This window comes from Anolis carolinensis, chromosome 3 (genome assembly GCF_035594765.1).
Source record: "Anolis carolinensis isolate JA03-04 chromosome 3, rAnoCar3.1.pri, whole genome shotgun sequence".
NCBI classification, from domain to species: Eukaryota; Metazoa; Chordata; class Lepidosauria; order Squamata; family Dactyloidae; genus Anolis; species Anolis carolinensis.
The window spans coordinates 110,052,763-110,071,716 of NC_085843.1; the positions used below are offsets into that span (position 1 = coordinate 110,052,763).

Consider the following 18,954-nt stretch of genomic DNA (forward strand, 5'->3'; position numbering starts at 1 on the left):
CAATCCGAGATGGCAATTGCACTCAGTGGTTTTGTTTATCCTATTTAGCAGTTATAGTTTTACATAACATTCTTACTCTTTATAAATGAGAGTTTTTTTCTACACCACTGACTCTTTTTTCCTTTTATCTGTTTTCCTTTTCAGACAAGACGATACCCTTCTTCAGGCTCCAGAGCTATGTACTTGGACCATAAAGGTGACAGTGCAATCTCTAGAAAAGTAGACATGGAGTTGACCCAGGCTGCTGTTCCACACCATGTGGATCTGCTTGGAAATGTAGCTGTGGAACCAATTCCCAACAATTTGAGTGAGCTGAAGCTGTTGAAAGAGATGATGGCTGTTCAGGGAGAACCCACAAAACCCTATGCAAAGAACGCTCCAGAATCTGACTGCTCCATTACGTTGGAGAAAGATTATAACCCTTTCAATATGCAGGGGAGGTAAGGAAAACAAGAATAAACAGATTCTATTTTTTTCTGATACATATTGATTTTTTAAAAATCTCACAGACGCAATAAATGTTTTATTTGATATCTTCTGGCAGGATAAGGAATGGGAAAGAACCATATGGGAAACCACAGTAGCCAATTGCTGAGGGAGGATATTCTTTTAGAGCTAATCTTTGTTTTTATAGGAATTGTGCGCGGTATTTTCCATCATTTTCATATCCTTATTGAGTTTTCATTTAAATAAAATGTTCACAGAATGCACACAAATGTCATTGTACTGATAAAATGATACCTAAATGACCAAACTGCATCAGATATGTGTCTTAAAGGGACAAACTTTGCTGTTATGGCCGACTGCTGGAGACATAAAAGTGATGTATGGTACTACAGTTATGATAGCAAGAATACTATTCACTCCTTCTGGGCTTGATTATGTGGAATGATGAGGATGTATGAAATTATCTAGTAGTTTGTTTTTATCTCTTCTGAGATGCCCTGAGGTGGAAGTGGCACTGATTGTCCTTGCTTCTTTATATTCCTCTTACCACACAAGTACTGTTTCATATCCTCCAACTGTCCTTATTTGGCAGTGATAGCCCTGATCAATCCTCTGTTATCCTTTTTTTTTACTGTCTTTCAAATTCTCAAGTTTCTCCATCCTCATTCCACTCCCCCTCTTTGTCTCCAGCTGATTTTCTTTGTTTTAAACTAATAATTTGCACTCATTTAACCTAGGAGGGAGAAGGAGAAAAGAAGGCAGAATCTTGTCCTTTCCTGTAGATCTGGGTAAACGGAAACTGCTGCAACTTCTCCTAGCTGTTTTATAACCTCATCATATGGGCTAATTTGCCTGTTGTACGCTGCTTGCTCACCCCTTTGGCCATGGAGCCCATTACACGATGTACATCTACTTCTTGTGGGGTTCTGTGGCAAAAGGGGAGAGCAAGCGGCATATATTGCCATGACACGGGACATGTGATGGCACGCCAGGGTTAAAAGGAAAACTGTAATGTCTGGCTATACCCGGTGGCTATCGGTATACCCTCCGATGTACTTCAGTTCTTTAAAATAAAGACTCTAGAGGCAAGATACAGTTAACCAAATACGTTTACTGGAAACAAAAGGCAAAGTTAACTTCAGTCAGGGTTCTTGAAAGGTAAATCAAAATAATATATTACAAAGACGAAGTTTGTTGGTTGAACTTAGTTACACTGGTAATAAATACTTGACTATAATGGTGGTAAGTCACTTGGTAAAATACTCGGCTATTGAAGGTAGAATACTGGACTATATTGTTGGTAAATACTTGGCTATAGATGTAATGTAGAACTAAGATGGTAAAGTACAGAACTATGGTGAAGTACACTAAGCTATATCGGTAAAGTACTGTTTTGGTGGTAAATACTGGACTGTGATAACTATATGGTAAGGTACTCTAAGCTATGTTGGTAAAATACTCTAAGCTATATTGGTAAAATACTCTAAGCTATGTTGGTAAAATACTATTTGGATGGTAAAATATGTGCTAAGGATGTCTGTCTGGATTGCCAAGGCCAAGGAACCCGGACGATTTCTGGCCTTCTCCTCTAAAACTCTGACACAGAATAAAAAGGAAGGAAAAGCCTCTGAGGCAAAAAGGCTAAACCCACCGAGACAGGCTTCTAGGGGGGTTTTAAGCTCCACCCATAAAAACTAAGTACAAATGGAAAAGTCCACACCAAAGGGAGAACTAAACAAGGAAATGAAGCAGAGGAGGGAAAAAGCTAGGCCAAGACATCACAGGACACTTCCTGTGTTGCCTTTGCAACAATGGGGGGAAGTTGGGTAGCAGATGCTCTCCCCTGTGGGATTGGGCCAGCGGTAAGTCGGGTGATGTGGGGTGATGGATTCTCCACGCCCCACACTGGGACCCCATGGGTATCCTTGTCATCACGCAGTTGAAGATAGGCAGGTGTCCTTCTGGCAGGTAGGGACCAGAGTCAGCCTTGGTGTCTGTCATTTTCAATGTTGTTCTGATGTTGCTTGGACAGATATGTCTCAGCTTTCATCTGTCAAATGTTAGAAGATAGAGTGTCTGGATTGGTCAAATGCAAACCTAACCCCCCCCCCCCTCCCAAGGTTGGTTTGTAAAGGGCATTTTTGTTAAAATGTACATGGCATCAGTGAAGTTTGGAGTGCAACCTTGTAGAAAGAGAAAAATAGAAAGGTTTGTGGAAAGAGAAAAGTTTGGACTTCTCTAGGTGGGCTTTATCTTTATCTGGCACTACCATCCAGCAATATCCTTGTTGTCATGCAGTGGAAGGTAGGCAGATGTCCTTCTGGCAGGTAGGGTCAAGAGTCAGCCAGGAACATTATGCTGTCTGAGATGGATAAGCAAATGGTGTCTCTTGGCACAAATTCATGATATCCTACGTCAGCCAGATTATTTTGATGCCTGAGCGAGAAAATGCCACAGGTCACAGTCCTCATTTTATGAACAGTAAGAATACAATAACATGCTGCAGTTACTTCAGGCAATATATTTGGGGTATCAGCCGCTTGCTATTTTTTAATTTATGATTGTAATGAATGAATGAATGAACAAATAGCCTGTCTAGTATGGTGATCTGAATGTTGGAAGATGACTCTGGAGACCTGGGACTGATTCCCCACTCAGGGAATAGAAACCCATTGGATAACTTTGGACGAGTCATTTATTTTCAGTTCCAGAAAACCATGTGATAGGTTTGCCCTAGGCAGGCATGTAGCGGGGGGGGGGGGGGGGGAGGGGGGGGGGCTTGAGGGGCTTCTGCCCCCCCCCCCCCCAAATTCTCAGGGTGGTCGGCGAGAAGGCCTTACATTTATTATTTAAACTGTTACGTTTATTCATATCATGATCTGATCACCATGCTCAATATCTCCCATATGGGGATTTTGGTATAACGATACAAAAGCCCCCCCCCCCCCCCGGTAAGACATGAGATCTCACAGGCACCTAGAGATCTCAAGAGAAGCTCTTCTTTTTTGAGGTTAAAGGTGAGCCTTGTGTAGGCTGACCTCAGGTGCCTCAGGTGCCTCAGTCTAGTGTTAAGCTGACAACTGAGTGGGAAAACATTATTAAAACAACTCCAGGCCTTCGTTCTCCTCCTGCCGTCATATTGCTTCATAAATTTCAATATCATGTGTTACTATTTGGAAAACCTGGGAATCCTATTTATGGGGTGAGATAAAGGGTCCTTGTATGGACTGTTAACATCCTCTTATGGATTTGAGAACAGGTAGGAGTAAACAGACATCTCACGATGAAGAAAACGAAGCAGATAGTTTGACTTCCACAAAGTTTAGAAAAATTGGACTGCAATTCTGAGAAACCTCTAGTCAGCTTGTAAACATTCTGGCTAGGGAATGATATTTCAAAGTATGAGCAAGTTAACTGCTCCATGTTGTTAAAGTATATCTTTACACAATGAGTAATTTACTTACAGAATTTATTGTCAAGTAGTAACAGCTTTTGGTTTGCATGGCTCAAAAGGGAGGACTAGAATTGTATCTTAAGGCTACTTTCTAAGCAAGAGAGCCAAAACGAAGAGTAAACAGAATTTGTTTCTTCAGGAATATATCCCACCCTGCTCTGGTTCAATATGTAATGAATGTTTTATTTAACAACCTTCTGCAACTTAGTGAAAAAGAACAAAGTGTATAGTTAGGAAGCTGCAGCCAAATGCCTAGGGAGGCATCTTCACTCAGGCACTTTACAAATCTGTTTTTATAGCTGTTCTGTGTACACACTGGTTTCTGTATTGCAATATTTTCCAGCATCTTTTTTTTCTTATTGACTTTTTATTTAAATACAATACAGACCTTAAAAACAGTACCTGGCATGGATAAAATGATACATAAATTGTCAAAGTACATAATAAATCTACACTAAGAGAACAAATCCAGTAATTATTGTTAACTCAATGGCGGGTCAGGCGGAAGATAACATGGTACATGTGAAGGTCAGAAGAAAGCTGCAACAGATCGAGAATCTACCATCATCGTGTTAACCACGCCACTGGTTGGGACCTTCACTCTGTGAAGACTGTGTGTTGATTGGCTGTACACTGATCTCTACACATTAAAAAAAACCTCACGCATAGGCGTCTTCCAAGACCTTGGAAGGCTGTCATACTTGGACAATGAGTGATCATTTAAGTAAGTAAGTAAGTAAGTAAGTAAGTAAGTAAGTAAGTGACAACAGTAGATGTGAAATAGATCTAGGAGTCTTGCAATCTTACCAGGAAGATCAGGTGAAGTGTCCTACTTCTTGCTTCCGCAAGGAAAGAGAGAGCAGTAGGGCAAATCTGTCCCCCGCGCACAGCTCCCTCTCCAAGACGCTTTCCCCATGGGGAAAGCATCACCCCTTTCTGGCTCCATTGGAAGCCTCCCATCTGGTGATGCTTTCACACGGGTTGGACATGGCCTACACCAGAAGTCACACAGCATTGTGTGATGTCCCACGTGGACTTCTGCCCTCCAGATGGAGTGAAAACATCCTAGGATGCTGGTGAGGTCAGGGTGAAATCATGAGTCAACAGTGTGATGTGACAGCTAAAAACCCCCAATGTGATTCCAGGCTGCATCATTAGGAGTATAGTATCTAGATCAAGAGAAGTAATAGTACCACTGTATTCTTTGGTCAGGCCTTTCCTGAAATATCTAGTTCTGTGCACCGCAACTCAAGAAGGATATGGACAAGCTGGAGTCCAGAGAAGGGTGAGAAAAATGGTAAGAGATCTGGGTTTAGTCTGGGAAAGAGAAGGTTAAGGAGGTTGGGCATGATAGTCATTTTTAAATATTTGAAAGAATGTCATGTTGAGAAAGGGGTAAGCTTGTTTTCTGTTGCTTAAGGGGCTAGGATATGGTACAATGGATTTAAACTGGAAGAAAAGGAATTCCACCTAAACATTAGGAAGAATTTCCTGATGTAGGAGCTGCTTGGAATATGCTTCCTTGGAGGTTTTCAAACAAAGGCTGGATGGCCATATTTTGGGAGTGCTTTCATTGTGCATGGTAGGGGCCTGGGCTGGTTAGACACTGTAGATTCCAAAATTCTATGATTCTAAATTTCTGAAAGCTAAAATAATATTAAAGGAATAATATTCATTTGATCCCTAATTCATTCTGTAGACTTTATTGGTATTTTTTTTTGCATTTTTTAGCATTTTAAAATCTGCAATCCTACACAACTTTCTATAAGAGAGTTACAACATAATATTCTTGAGGCATTTCGAAACAAAACAAACAAAACTCAATTTATTTACCTAGTGGGCATTTGGGAAGAATACACAGACTAAGTGAGAGAATAAAATATTTATTACTTTAATTCATCAGTTTGCTGAGCCTACTTCTTTTCCAATCCTGCATGGATTTTTCTTCTTTGTGTACATATAAATCCTTATCTAAGAAAAACATCCTTCTACAGGCTAACAGTCTCATTTACTTTAAAGGTTCTAGCACCAGAAAAAAGAAAGAAAAATGGAATTCGACACAAAATGGGTGTCAAATCCCCATGTTTTGAGAGCTTCAAGGAAGGCCCTTCTGTGTGAGAAGTTTGACCCAATTGTATCGTTGGTAGGGTTCAAGTGACTCTTTGATTGTAGGTGAACTATAAATCCCAGCAACTACAACTCCCAAATGTCAAGCTCTATTTTCCACAAACTCCACCAGTGTTCACATTTGGTCATATTGAATATCTGTGCCAAGTTTGATCCAGAGCCATCATTGTCCACAGTGCTCTCTAGATGTAGGTGAACTACAACCCCAAAACTCAAGGTCAATGCCCACCAGTCCCTTCCGGTATTTTATCTTGGTCATAGGAGTTCTGTCTGCCAAGTCTGGTTAAATTCCATCATTGGTGGAGTTCAGAATGCTCTTTGATTGTAGGTGAACTATAAATCCCAGCAACTACAATTCCCAAAATGACAAAATCAATCCCCCCCAACCCCACCAGTATTCAAATTTGGCATATTAGGTATTTATGCCAAATTTGGTCCAATGAATGAAAATACATCTTGCATATCAGATATTTATATTACGATTCATAACTAGCAAAATTACAGTTATGAAGTAGCAACAATGGTTGGGGGTCACCACAACATGAGGAACTGTATTAAGGGGTCGCAGCATTAGGAAGGTTGAGAACCATTGCTTTAACTAGAGATCCTGCATCGACCACGAAGTTGGTCTCAATAGCCTATGTGGCCATTTATGACTATGTTTTTACAGCTTTGCCATCCAGAACCCTTTTCCTCCCCCCCCCCCAAATGTTTACATTAAAAGTACATTTTCTATGTAAACTTTACTCCCATCTCTGAATACCAGTGGGGAAACCATTCAAGGCAGAGAACTCGATTTTGGGGGCTGGTGGTTGTGTGGTTCAGCATTTTGAACAACTTCTTTAAAATTTAGATAAAACCTGAAACAGATTTTCTGCCCAATCAGTGTGGAAGTCACCAACTGCCACACTTTGACACCAGTTTAACTGCAGTGGTTCAATGCTATGGAATCCTGTGATTCTGTGAGGCACGAGTACATTTTAGCAGAGAAGTCTAAAACTGCAACTCCCATGATTCCATAGCAGTGATCCATAGCAGTTAAAGTGGGGGGTCAAACTGCATTAATTCTACATTGCAGAAGTACCCATAGAGAAACATAAAATACTGTAGTGAAGAAAGAAATAGGGATCTATTACAGCCCCTCCTTTCTCTTGTTTGAAATGTAGCTGCACAGGATTTCTCTGGCCTCTTTGTTCGGTGGTGGAAAGATGTCAGTAACATGTAGATTTCAATCCTCTCAGGATAGCTCTGACATCTGTACCTTTATCTAAACCTTTTTAAATAGAGGCTTTTTTGTACTGACAGCTCTCTTGACCAAGGAGACACATAATAGGTTTAGAAAATCCTGAATGGCATGAAAGGTGGAAATAAGAGAAAGTATGTTCTCTAGCGGAGCATGGGCAGAAAATAAGTGGCAGCTGCCTGCTGAGGGCTATCATTGCTGGCTCCCATTCAGATTCAAAAGGAGGTATTGTTCCCTTATTTTTTTAAAATTTTATCCCATCTTGTTCCCTCACTGGCCTAGACTTGTGACCATGTTGAGCCTGAAGCTCTTGTGAGAAATAACCATTAATACCTCCTCTGGCTCATTTGCTGGGCAGATACCACTGGGCATGGATGGGAAATGGGCATAGCGGTATGTTTTTTGAGAATATCAGCAAACTAGAATAAAGTGAACTGGTAGATATGGGACATCACAAGGCTTTAACTCATGCAGCATGCTCCAGCCATTAATGATAAACTTACTATCATCCTAAATTTACTGCAAACTAACCTTCAAGGTGCATTGAAGCAATTATTTATGAAAATGGTCAAATCCCATTTTTAGGGTTCTGAATGTGTGTGCAAAGAGTTTCCCAAAGCAATTCCTTCCATATGGCAATCAGAACCCACTTCTGCTGTGAGTTTTGGAGCCAGTGACATATCGTTTTATGGGTTGCCTTTCTTTCTGCTGCAAAGTCACAAGTGTCAACCTCAAGGCTTGGGTGGGCTGGATCTGGCCCTATGTGTGATTTTATGCGGCCCCCCAGATGATGGACTACAGCTCCTGTATTTCTCTTCATTAAATGTTATGATTAGAGTTGATGGGAGCTAGGATGCAGTAGCATCCAGAAGGCTGCCGTTTGATCTGTTTAGTTGGGATAGTGGGGTTTGAATTTAGATACAAGGCTTGTGGATGTCTGGCTTTAAAATGTCCTTTAACTTTCCTCCAACCTCATGGTTACAAGTGCAGTTGGGTTGCAATTCCCATTATCCCCAGTCCACATGGCACATAATCAAAAATGATGGGAAGTGCCATTCAATAACATTTGGGGACCCAAACTGGGTAAAAACTAAAGAGCACCTATCACTATGTAAAAAAATTATAGTTGGCCCGCTGTATTCATGGATTCTCTGTCCACAGATTCAAAGGGCCTTTCAGTGCAACCATATGGCTGGTGAGGCCAAGCAGCAGTTGTAAGGGCATTGTGCTATAAGACCAATAGGCTTGGTGTGATAAGAAGAGCGAGTAGGCAGACTGATGCGATGGCAAGCCCATTTTAGGAGCTTCATGTGTTTACTTGGACTTGTAAAAGGTGTTTAACAGTGTCAGTCATCAAAGGTTTCTAGGTTTCATTGCCCCGGTGGCACAATGGGTTAAACCCTTGTGCCAGCAGGAACGCTGACTTGAAAGTTGGGTTGCTGACCTGAAAGTTGCTGGTTTGAATCTGGTTTGAATCTGGGGAGAGCTCGGATGAGCTCCCTCTGTCAGCTCCAGCTCCCCATGTGGGGACATGAAAGAAGTCTCCCACAAGGATGGTAAAACATGAAAATATTTGGGCATCCCCTGGTCAACACTCTTGCAGACAATCAATTCTCTCACACCAGAAGCGATTTGCAGTTTCTCAAAGTCACTCCTGACACGAAAAAAATTCAAAAGTTTCTATTACAAGATAAGCTAATACGGAATAAGGAAAAAGTCTTATGTCTAGATCAGTAAAAATCACAGTAGAAATAAATGGGTAACTCATAGTATCTGTATTTGGGGACAAAAAATATTAATAAATGATCTGGAATTTGTTGGGCAAGTTTGCCAAGGACATCAAGTTGTCCAGTACAGCTTAAAATAATGTGCAGGGTCTCTCTGTATTCCAAACTGTATTCCAAATGAAAAGTGTTTTTAATGCTGCACATTAAGGCAAAAGGTCTAACTTTACATGTATGTGACTGCCCAGGAAAGAGACTTGAAGATTATGATGGATAGATCAGTGTAAAATTTTAGCCTGTATATAGCAGCTGAGAAAAAGGTCAAATTCAGAACAATCGGGAAAGGAATATTAAACCAAACTACCAATATCATTATTTGGTGTGATCACACTACATACTGTTATGATTTCCACACACTCCAAGGAGTACCAAAATTTTCAAGTAACTCTGCTGGGAGAATAAGTTACAATATGTAGAGCTTTGTGAATTTTTAGTTCAGCAAAAAGACAACTTAGAGAGGATGTAATGTGGACATATAAAGTTTAGACATAGTGAATGTGGAGAGGAGGTTCTAATGATAGAAATGGGATCACACAGTGAAAGCGAACTGTGGAAGACTCACAAAAGGAAATACTTTCTCATGCAGTGAACAGTTAAATTATGGAGTTTGTGGTGACAGCTGCCAAACTGAATGGCTTTAAAAGAGGCTTAGGCAAATGAATGCTGGGCAACTACTAATCACGCTGGCTATATATTACAATGAGTTTCATTGGCTGTACATCTCCCAGTATCAATTATCGGGGAGCAAGAGTTGGAGAGTGTTGTCATCCTCATGTTCTGACTGTGAGCTCCCCAAAAGCATTTGGTTAGCCATTGTGCAAATAGAATGATATTTGCTCATGTGGCTTTGCCATCCAAAGATCTCCTTGCTGTATCAAATACTGCTTATTCTTTTTTCCTTGCTTCTGTACAAGTATTGTTCCAGGGGATAGGACTCAGTCCAATAGTGTGAATTCTCAAAAGGATAGATTTTAATTGAACATTAGCAGGAACTTCTTGATAGTGAGAGCAGTCTGGCAATGGAAAAACAATATTGAGAAATGGTAGAGCCTCCTTATCTGGATGTCTTCAACAAAAAGCTGGACAGCTACTTGCCGAGGATGCTTTAGCTCAGTGGTTCTCAACCTGTGGGTCACCAGATGTTTTGGCCTTCAACTTCCAGTAGTCCCAACAGCTGGTAAACTGGCTGGGATTTCTGGGAGTTGTAGGCCAAAACATCTGGGGACCCAAAGGTTGAGAACCACTGCTTTAGCTGGAGATCTTGCATTGCCCAGGGGATTGGACTCAGTGGCCCATGAGGCCCCTTGTGACTATGTTTTCATAGCCCTGCCATCCAGAACACTTTTAATGTTGTACCTTTTCCATGCAAACATTATTCCCATATCTTTCTAAAGTAAGTCTAAAGATGTGCCATTGAAACAATCACATATTCTTTCTCTTCCTCCATTTCTTTTCTTCAGTTATTTCTGTTGAGTTTAGATTGTAAGTTCCTTGGTCCAAAGACCCATCTTTTTTGCATTCTGTAAAATGCTGGGCACATTGATGTAACCATGCAAATGGCTGCTGTTTCATGTTAAATTTTTATTTGATTGTCCTATGTGATTTCGTCACAGTGCCTACATTATGGAGGTAGACAGTTTCCTCAGGCAGCAGATGGCAAGGCAATGACAGTACCCAGCTTGTTTTGCAACATCTAAACTATTCTGCTATTGACAGGTGTGGTGATGGACCTGGTGTGCATCTCCATTGCACAATTTAGAACGGTTTCATTTCACTTTAACTGTCATGGCTCCATCACATGGAATCCTGGAATTTGTCCTTTATTCCAGGGAGTGGATTAGATAATTGTTAGTACAGGTTGAATATTGCTTATCCAGAATTTTAAAAACCCAAATACTACAAAATTATTCCCATGGGTGGCTGAGATAGTGACACCTTTGCTTTTTGATGTTTAGTGTACATACATTTTGTTTCCTGCACACAATAACCAAAATGTTGCATATAAAATTGCCTTCAGCCCAAGTGTGCAAGATATATTAACTTAAACAAATGTCATGTTCCAGATTTGGGTACCATCTCTAATATATCTCATTATGTACACATATACAAATACAGGTATTCCCATAAATAAATATCCAATATCCCAAACACTTCTGGTCCTAAGCATTTTTGATAAAGACTATTCAGCTTGTACCAACAAACTACAGGTGTCTGTAGGATGGAGCAGCGGCAATTACAATGGTATTAGACTGCTATAATTTGCTGAGTTGATAGATACATTCTACTTGCCATTGCCAGTATTAGAGTAAGTATTAGAGTAAGATTTAGTCCCAGTTTGGTCAGCTTCTGGATATGGAATCCATGAAATTGAAGGGGAGATGTCTGTGTCTTCTTGTCCTTTCCCTCAAGTAGTAAACTATTTTGGGATATTCCTGCTGGGAGGAAACAACAGGAGATGTTTATTTCCATTGTGTCCTACTTCTGAGCTTCAAGGCAGGCATGGGCAAACTTCACCCCTCTAGATGTTTTGGACTTCAACTTCCAGAAATCCCAGCCAGCTTACCTGCTGTTAGGAACCTTTTTTTTTCATGACAGGAGCAGCTTGAGAAACTACAAGTCACTTCTGGTGTGAGAGAATTGACTGTCTGCAAGGATGTTGCCCAGGGGATGCCCAAATGTTTTGATGTTTTTACCATCCTTGTGGGAGGCTTCTCTCATGTCTGCGCATGGGGAGCTGGAGCTGACAGAGGGAGCTCACCCACTCTTCCTGGATTGGATTCAAACTGGCAACCTTCAGGTCAGCAACTCAACCTTCCAATCAGCAGTTCTGCCAGCACAAGGATTTAATCCTGTGGGATCTGTAGGAACTGTGGGAGTTGAAGTCCAGAGTTTGCCCATGCCTGTTCTAAGGAGTAATGGGGTGCCAGAGTGAGTTCTCAAGTAGATGAACCACCCCAGGGACGCTTATGTAAATGTGTGAGTAGCATACCCACAGAAACACTCCCTCAGATTAATATGTGAGGTGGGCCATTACCCTTTTCACTTGTGTAGTTCGTGTTATATTGTAGATAAGCCCAGAGGCAGCTACGTAAGCCTGAATTAGTAACATCTTTTCTGTTTTCTTAGGATGATGATTACTTCATCTGCTATTGTTGATTTATGTAATGTGCTTTTTGCAGTTTTGCTAATCACTCCCACCCACCCCCTTTTTGAAACCTCAGAGGGATCCAGAGTTTAATCTTTCTAGGAGCGATAGGAGCAACTGTGCCCCCCTTCAGCCATGCCACCGACATGTGAGCACCAATCCTCTTTAGGGGGTTTATTGACAGCTGTTTCATCATGTAAACCTCTTAGAGCTAAAACCATGAACCTGATTTTAATGAATATGTCTGATAAAAGGAACAGGAAAGCCAAGGTAGGGTAGGGTGGGAGGAAGGAGAAGAGAAGGAGATCTCAAAAGCGGCTGCTTCCCATTTCTTAGTGGTGTTGGCCTTATTTGTAAGAAGATGATATATAACCCTACAGTGCTGAGGATCCTGAAGATCTTTGTCTGCCTGCCTGTGCCTGTCTCCGTGCTGATGTCTCTTTCTCTTTTTAAATTGTAGATTTACAACTGTGTTGGGCATTTTGCCCCAGGATACAGCATGGTTACATTTGCTTCGGTCTCCTAGAGCAAATTCAGGATAGATGCTACACATGATGATCAAAGGACAGTGCCGTTTGAAAGCTTGTATTCTTTCATCAAAAGAAGCAAGGCTAATTAAAATGAGAATTATTCCCTTATTTTTCAGGTCTCTTATCTGGAATCAGCAGAATTTCCTTCCTTCCTGAGTCCATGCTTAGTTTGTGCTTTTTGAACATTTCTGTTTTTGGCTTATGTTCCTTAGGGGGATTGTGAACTACAATACCTATTTCTCAAACTGGTCACATGATGGTAATGAAAGAAATAATTTAAAATGATAAATCCTGAAAACTGGGTTTCAAGAAGCTCCTGCTTTTATCACAGGTTGAATACCAACATGTACCCAGAAGGTTGCTATTACAAATCTGTTCATAGTTGTATAACAGTATTAAAGAGGATTATAGAGCTAGAAATATTTCTTTTAGTCTATGTAGTTAGAAAATAGAATATCTAAAGAGACACATAGCAAGAAATATGGCCAATTTTAGTACATTTTAATGATTTCTGTGGGCAATACTCCCTTCTCCTCCCCTCTTTAATAAATGAACGAGAAAACAAACAAGCAAGAAAACAAACATTGGTTCAACTAGAAACCAACAGCCAATCCTGGGTTTTCTGGGAATCACATTTCAAATGTGTGCAGATTTAGTTTAATTCTTTGACGTTCTTTGGACCCAGAACTTGGGTGATTTCTGTAACTTGTTGGTTACTGAGGCCCCATTTACACTGATCATTTAATGCAGTTTCAAACTGTTATTGAAGAAAGTGGTTTCACTGTGCAGATGATTATTTGGGAAATCCTGGATCCAGCTTGAAGCCCAAATGGTTATGACACAAACTGCAGAGGATTGATGAACATTAAGGGCTTTCTTTTGCCTGCTTTTGTTGGAGTTTGTTGTCTGGCTGCCACAGTTTGAAACTAGCTTTGAACTTCATTAAATGGTCTGTGTAGATAGGCCCTTAGTCTCTGAATAAGCACAGAATGCTTTTCTTTTTGGTTAGGTTGCTATCATTATAGTTAGTTGCCATGAATTAGGGATTACTTGTAAAGGCTTCCAAAGCACAATGAGGCATCCAGGAGAGTATTAACTTTGAGATCTTGTATTTTGTTATGAGGAGGACTATATTGTTAGATATATGCCTCTGGTTACCATCATGCTGGCCCTAACTTGGGACCTGGTGAGTCAGCCAGCATCCTCTAGTGAACTTCTGGTTTGGGAAGCCTCTTTCTCATTGGACTTTTCTGAATCTAACTTTGCTTTTGTTAACTGCTACTCCACTTTGAATGAATGCAATTTGTAACAGAATTGAGCAACGACTGTCTCTAGTAGCCTTATTTTATGCACCTCTTGGTGCTTGCCATTCCTACCCATGCTGCCATGGTTGGCAGGTGTATACCCACTCAAAGTGTGAAATGGTGAAATAGTTACCAGGTATGCTCTAAGAATGTATTCATATGTATTCTGAGTTCATAGGCTTATCAGTCTTCTTGTAACTTGAATAAAAAGTACATTAGGCAGATTAGCTTTTACAAAACCTAATCATGCAGAACTCTAAAGATGCAATTTTATTGAGCATTCAGCAATCAAAATAGGAGAAATAAGTGCTTTGTGGAGAGCAGATATTGCACAATAAGTTTCATAAATGGTAAAGGTACATGCAGAATAGCCAGTCTAGTTGGAATTAGAAGTAGCTTGAAGCTATAGGCATTGTTAAGGGGAGGAAGATATGAGAGATAAAGTATCAGAAGTAAGAATAGTATAATACTTTCTCTAATCCAGACACATACCAGAAAAGGTTTTTGGGAGTTGCAATATCAAGGGAAAGTACACCCCAAAAGATAGATGTAAGAAACTTCCTGCTTCTCAGCAGAGGGTTCGACTGGATGGCCCATGAGGTCTCTTCCAACTCTATTATTCTATGATTCTATGATTCTATGACTGAGAATTTATCTCTTCTTGGCTCCTTTGGACTTATGAGCCCTTCTGGCTCAAAGAACCCAAGCAAATTAGGTTAAGATGATCAAGGTCTTCTGCACCAAAGCTAGGAGTATGAGAAAGGAGAAAAGCTAACAAGATTCTCTGCCCCAGATTCCAGCTTTTGGGGTTGCAAAAACTGATTTCAACTCATTTATGCAGGGATTTTCAGCAAAGGCCTCCAGAAGGGGGAAGGCAGCTCAAATTATTGGTTCCTATAGAGCTCACCCAAGAATAAATTGCTCTGAATTTGGAATTAGGCATTTCAGTCCTGAGCATGACTGAAACAAAAGAGCTTCCCTCAAATAAAAGATCTCCACCTAGGCTTCTTGAGGCACTTTGCCCCCTTTTTGGGTTAGTCAAAGGTGGTTGTGGCTCAGAGAAGTACCCATTTAAGAAATGTATCATTATCACTTATGAAGTGTAAAAATTGGTGGGTCCAAAAGTGACATTTTCTGTCTGTATTGCATTGTCTGCCACCTGCAGGACCATATGCTGAAAGATATAGAACCTTGTCTGGTGGATATTTAGTGTTCCAATAGTTTAATAAGGAAGCTTTAAGAAATTTGATGGTGGTAGATCATGGAGTTCATCCATGGTTCTGGCAACCAGATTTGACCAGGAGAGGTATCTTTGGCCAGACAATCATTTTTGAGTGTACACATGTACATCTTGCAAGGCGTGTTGTACAGATTTGGCTGTCTCCTAACATAGTGACCTAGCATTCTTCAAAGAAATAGACGACCATATGTTTTTGGACTATCAAACTTGGGTATAAACCTTCTTGTGTGTGTCTCTTTTTCTTCTTTTAGTGTGAGGGGACTCCTGCCCTTCAACTTCAGATGGGAACAAGCCGGGTATCCTTTCAGTATCATGCTTGGTGTAGGACAGCACATGCTCAGAACACTAGGGATGACCATCACCATGTCAATTAAATTCTTTAGCCCTAGTTGGTCTTTTTACTGCTCTACTGATACCATATAATAGCTGAGGAATAAATGGTAAAGAGGTGTTTTGGATTATCCAATCTATTTTTGAGTGCAATTAAATATTTAAAGTGAATGGTTGCCTTTATGTCCTTCATATTGGCTATGAATATGTGGGGGACTGATTTAGTAATTAACAAAAGAACTTGGGGAGCAAAACATTTTAAATGATGAACAGTCTTGAGATGGTACATTTTGTTTCACTGAATGCTTCCTTTGCCAACTCTCTGGTTATTTTGTAAATAAATTCTAAATGCTGAGCATTTAATGCTATAAACTACTTTCCCCCACTTAGACACAAATGTGCTACAAGATTTCTTTGTATCCAAATGCAGAGATCAAATTGAACCAGCTCTTTCTCTCTAAATCCTTTCTTCCAGGGACATTAATTAAAGTTGTGTCACTGATACAGGAGATGTGGCATTAAACAAAGTTCCTGTGATTTAGATCAGCATCTTGTGCCTCTCCTGATGGGAGCATATATCTTTGCCAACATCAAAGTGTTCAATAAATACTGTGTCTCTGATTCAGTTTTTCAAGCTTCTTTAAAAAGTTTGACAAAGTTTCCTTATGGACCTCAGCATGTTGTTGTTGTTGTCTTTCATTTCTGATGGCTATATCAGGGGTTTTCTTGCCAATATAAGTTCAGAAGGAAGTAGACTAGTATAACCTCATCAGATGGGCCAAAATTTGGTGGCAATGCTGGTTCCTCTTCAGTTTTGCCACAGAGCCTTCTTCTCCTATCCCACCACATGCAGCTACTTCCATCAGGGCTCTGTAGCAAAACTGAAGAGGAACTGACATATGCCTATGTGGCAGCAATATAGGAGGCTTTCTGTGTTGCATCATCAGCAACAATGGGGGGAAGCCGGTTGGTGGACCCTTCCCCCAGTGGGATAGGGTTAGGGGTAAGTTGGGTGATGCAGGGCATGGGGTGACAGCATCCTGGTTACCCTCACCGGACACCTCCAGATTTGCCACAATCTGTGGTGATTCCTGCAGCAAATGTGATTACCTTCCTCTGAGAGATGTAACTTGTTCAAGTGGGCTTCCATGGCTGAGCAGGGATTTGAACACTAGTCTCTAGAGTTATAGTTCAACACTCAAACCACTACTATATGCTGGCTCTCACATCATTGATACAAATGCTCACACAAATCAATGACTTACATGAAATCAAAGAATAATCTTAATAAAATTACTATTCTTGTTCATCTGTGTGGTGTTTGGCTGAAAAAGGGATCAAGTAGGCAGTTGAGCTGCAACAGCCAGGACATTTTGATTCTTGAATGAAAGGCAATAATGCTTTATTTCATAGTCAGAAGCAAACTGCGTTTGCCTTGAATCATGCTTACTGGGCAGTGGCATGGTGCCCCCCAGGGTAATGGTTTAGTTTAGAGGTGTGGGGCAGACCATGTAGCTTCCAACATTCTGTCTGACAAACGGTCCTCCAAAAGATAAAAATGACTGGGCTTCTAGTAGAGCTATAACATCATTCGAGATGTGATATGCTAGCAGTAGAACACTAAAAAGCTCAACTACTTATGTATAAGTTGACCTCATGTGTAAGTTGAGGGCAGGTTTGGGGGCCAAAATTATGGATGTTTACATGACTTGTGAATATCATTTCAACAAGAGGGGAAAGTGCCATGAGGGGCCCAGCTGCCCCTGGCCACCCAGGTGGCGCCCCTTTGGCAAAATAGCCAGAAGGGGTGCCACGGCAGAGAGAGGGGATCAGTGTTTCTTTTAGATTCTCCAGGGATTGGACTAAGCTCTTGACTTTCACCACTCTACTGAGAAAGGGGAGTGGTTCCTTTAAAAAAGAGTTAAGGTACACTATTTACATTGATCCATGGAGAGTCAACCCACATTTTGGGTTGGCAGTTTTAACTAAAATTTCTAGATTTATACATGACTATATAGTGTAGATCCAAAGAACACCAGAATGTTGTGTGGGATCCAGTGTCTGTTGCATGATGCAGTTGTCTTAATGTGCCTTAGGACCTCATCACAAAGGCACATGGATTTGCCACATATCGTGGCAAATCCATGGGCTCCAAGCAGGGGCGTGGGGAACCTGTTGCTCCGCTCCCCAAATCGCACAGCTTGTCTTTGCCCCCATCCCATGGGGGGGGGGGAGCATTGCCACCCGGCCTCCTCTCATTGCTGGTATGGTATGGCTTCTTGCTTTTTGGACAGAGCCTGGTCGGAAGTATGCATGCATTATGTAATGGGTTCCATCCTGAAAGGGGAGAACAAGTGGCATATGACGGGCCAAGTAGCCTGTCTGATGAGGTCATAATAGTGTTGTTAGTGATACTGTTGAGTTGTCAGTTTTTTCTTTCCCAAAGAAAAGTCCTGGTGGATTTTTATGCATAACATCTGTTTTTTTTGGCATGTGAGATAAAAAAATAGTGTAGGATTCTTATCTACCAATTCTAATCTTCCTGCCCATCAACACTTTTATAGAGCCAAGTGGTTGATAACTTTAGAATTGTTAACATTGTTAACATAAAACGATAATCTGAAGTGAAAGGACAGGAGGGCACAGAGGGAATTGGCAGTGTTTAGTTGCCTTACTTTGTCTTTCTACTTACCCTCCTAGTCCAGCTGCTTTCAATCCAGCAGAATGTTGTATATGTTTCCCAGTGTGTTTTATCTAAGGCTATAGGTTCTGTCAGCTGATTCTTGTTTTCCTACTATAATTCTAAACAATAGCCTTAGCAAATTTCAATTCAGGAAAAGGTCTTTGAATCTATCTCTTAGGGAACAAAGGTTGTGACAATGATTAATGTTCTGCGAAAATCCTTGAGCCAGATTGTTGAATTAGCATTTTAAAAGGGAATATTATAAAACCGCAGAATAAATACAATGCTGAATTTATATATTGAGTTTTATTCATGCTTGTTCTCAGTTCTGACACCTAGCATTCAGTGAATCTTATTTTAATTTATAGGGCTCCCTACTAGGAGCTCATAACCAGAACATTTTGTCTTCAAGAATGCAATGCAAGTTCCATTAAATTCTAGTTAACACTTTCTTTTGAGTAAGTAGCTTGAACACACACTATATACAATTGGAAAAAAAATGAACAAACAAGAATAAACAAAAAAAAACCGAGCCATTCATCAGGGTGTTAGTCTATCAGAAGAGCCTGCTGGGACAGATCAAATGCTTACTGACAAATTTTGTTCCCTAGAATGTATGGGAACCATTTGTCTATGGGAAGCCATCTACACTGGTCAGTGTAAAAGG

At 40.6% G+C, this 18,954-nt stretch overlaps 1 protein-coding gene across 1 annotated transcript in view; it reads left to right on the forward strand.

Moving 5' to 3' along the window:
- oca2 (OCA2 melanosomal transmembrane protein) overlaps window positions 1-18,954 on the forward strand; it is a 279,317-nt gene that overhangs the window by 55,550 nt on the left and 204,813 nt on the right. The window contains exon 2 of the mRNA XM_008107105.3: window positions 145-440. Coding sequence (XP_008105312.1) covers window positions 178-440 — 263 coding nt within the window. The 5' untranslated portion in view covers window positions 145-177. The remainder of the gene's footprint in view (window positions 1-144; window positions 441-18,954) is intronic.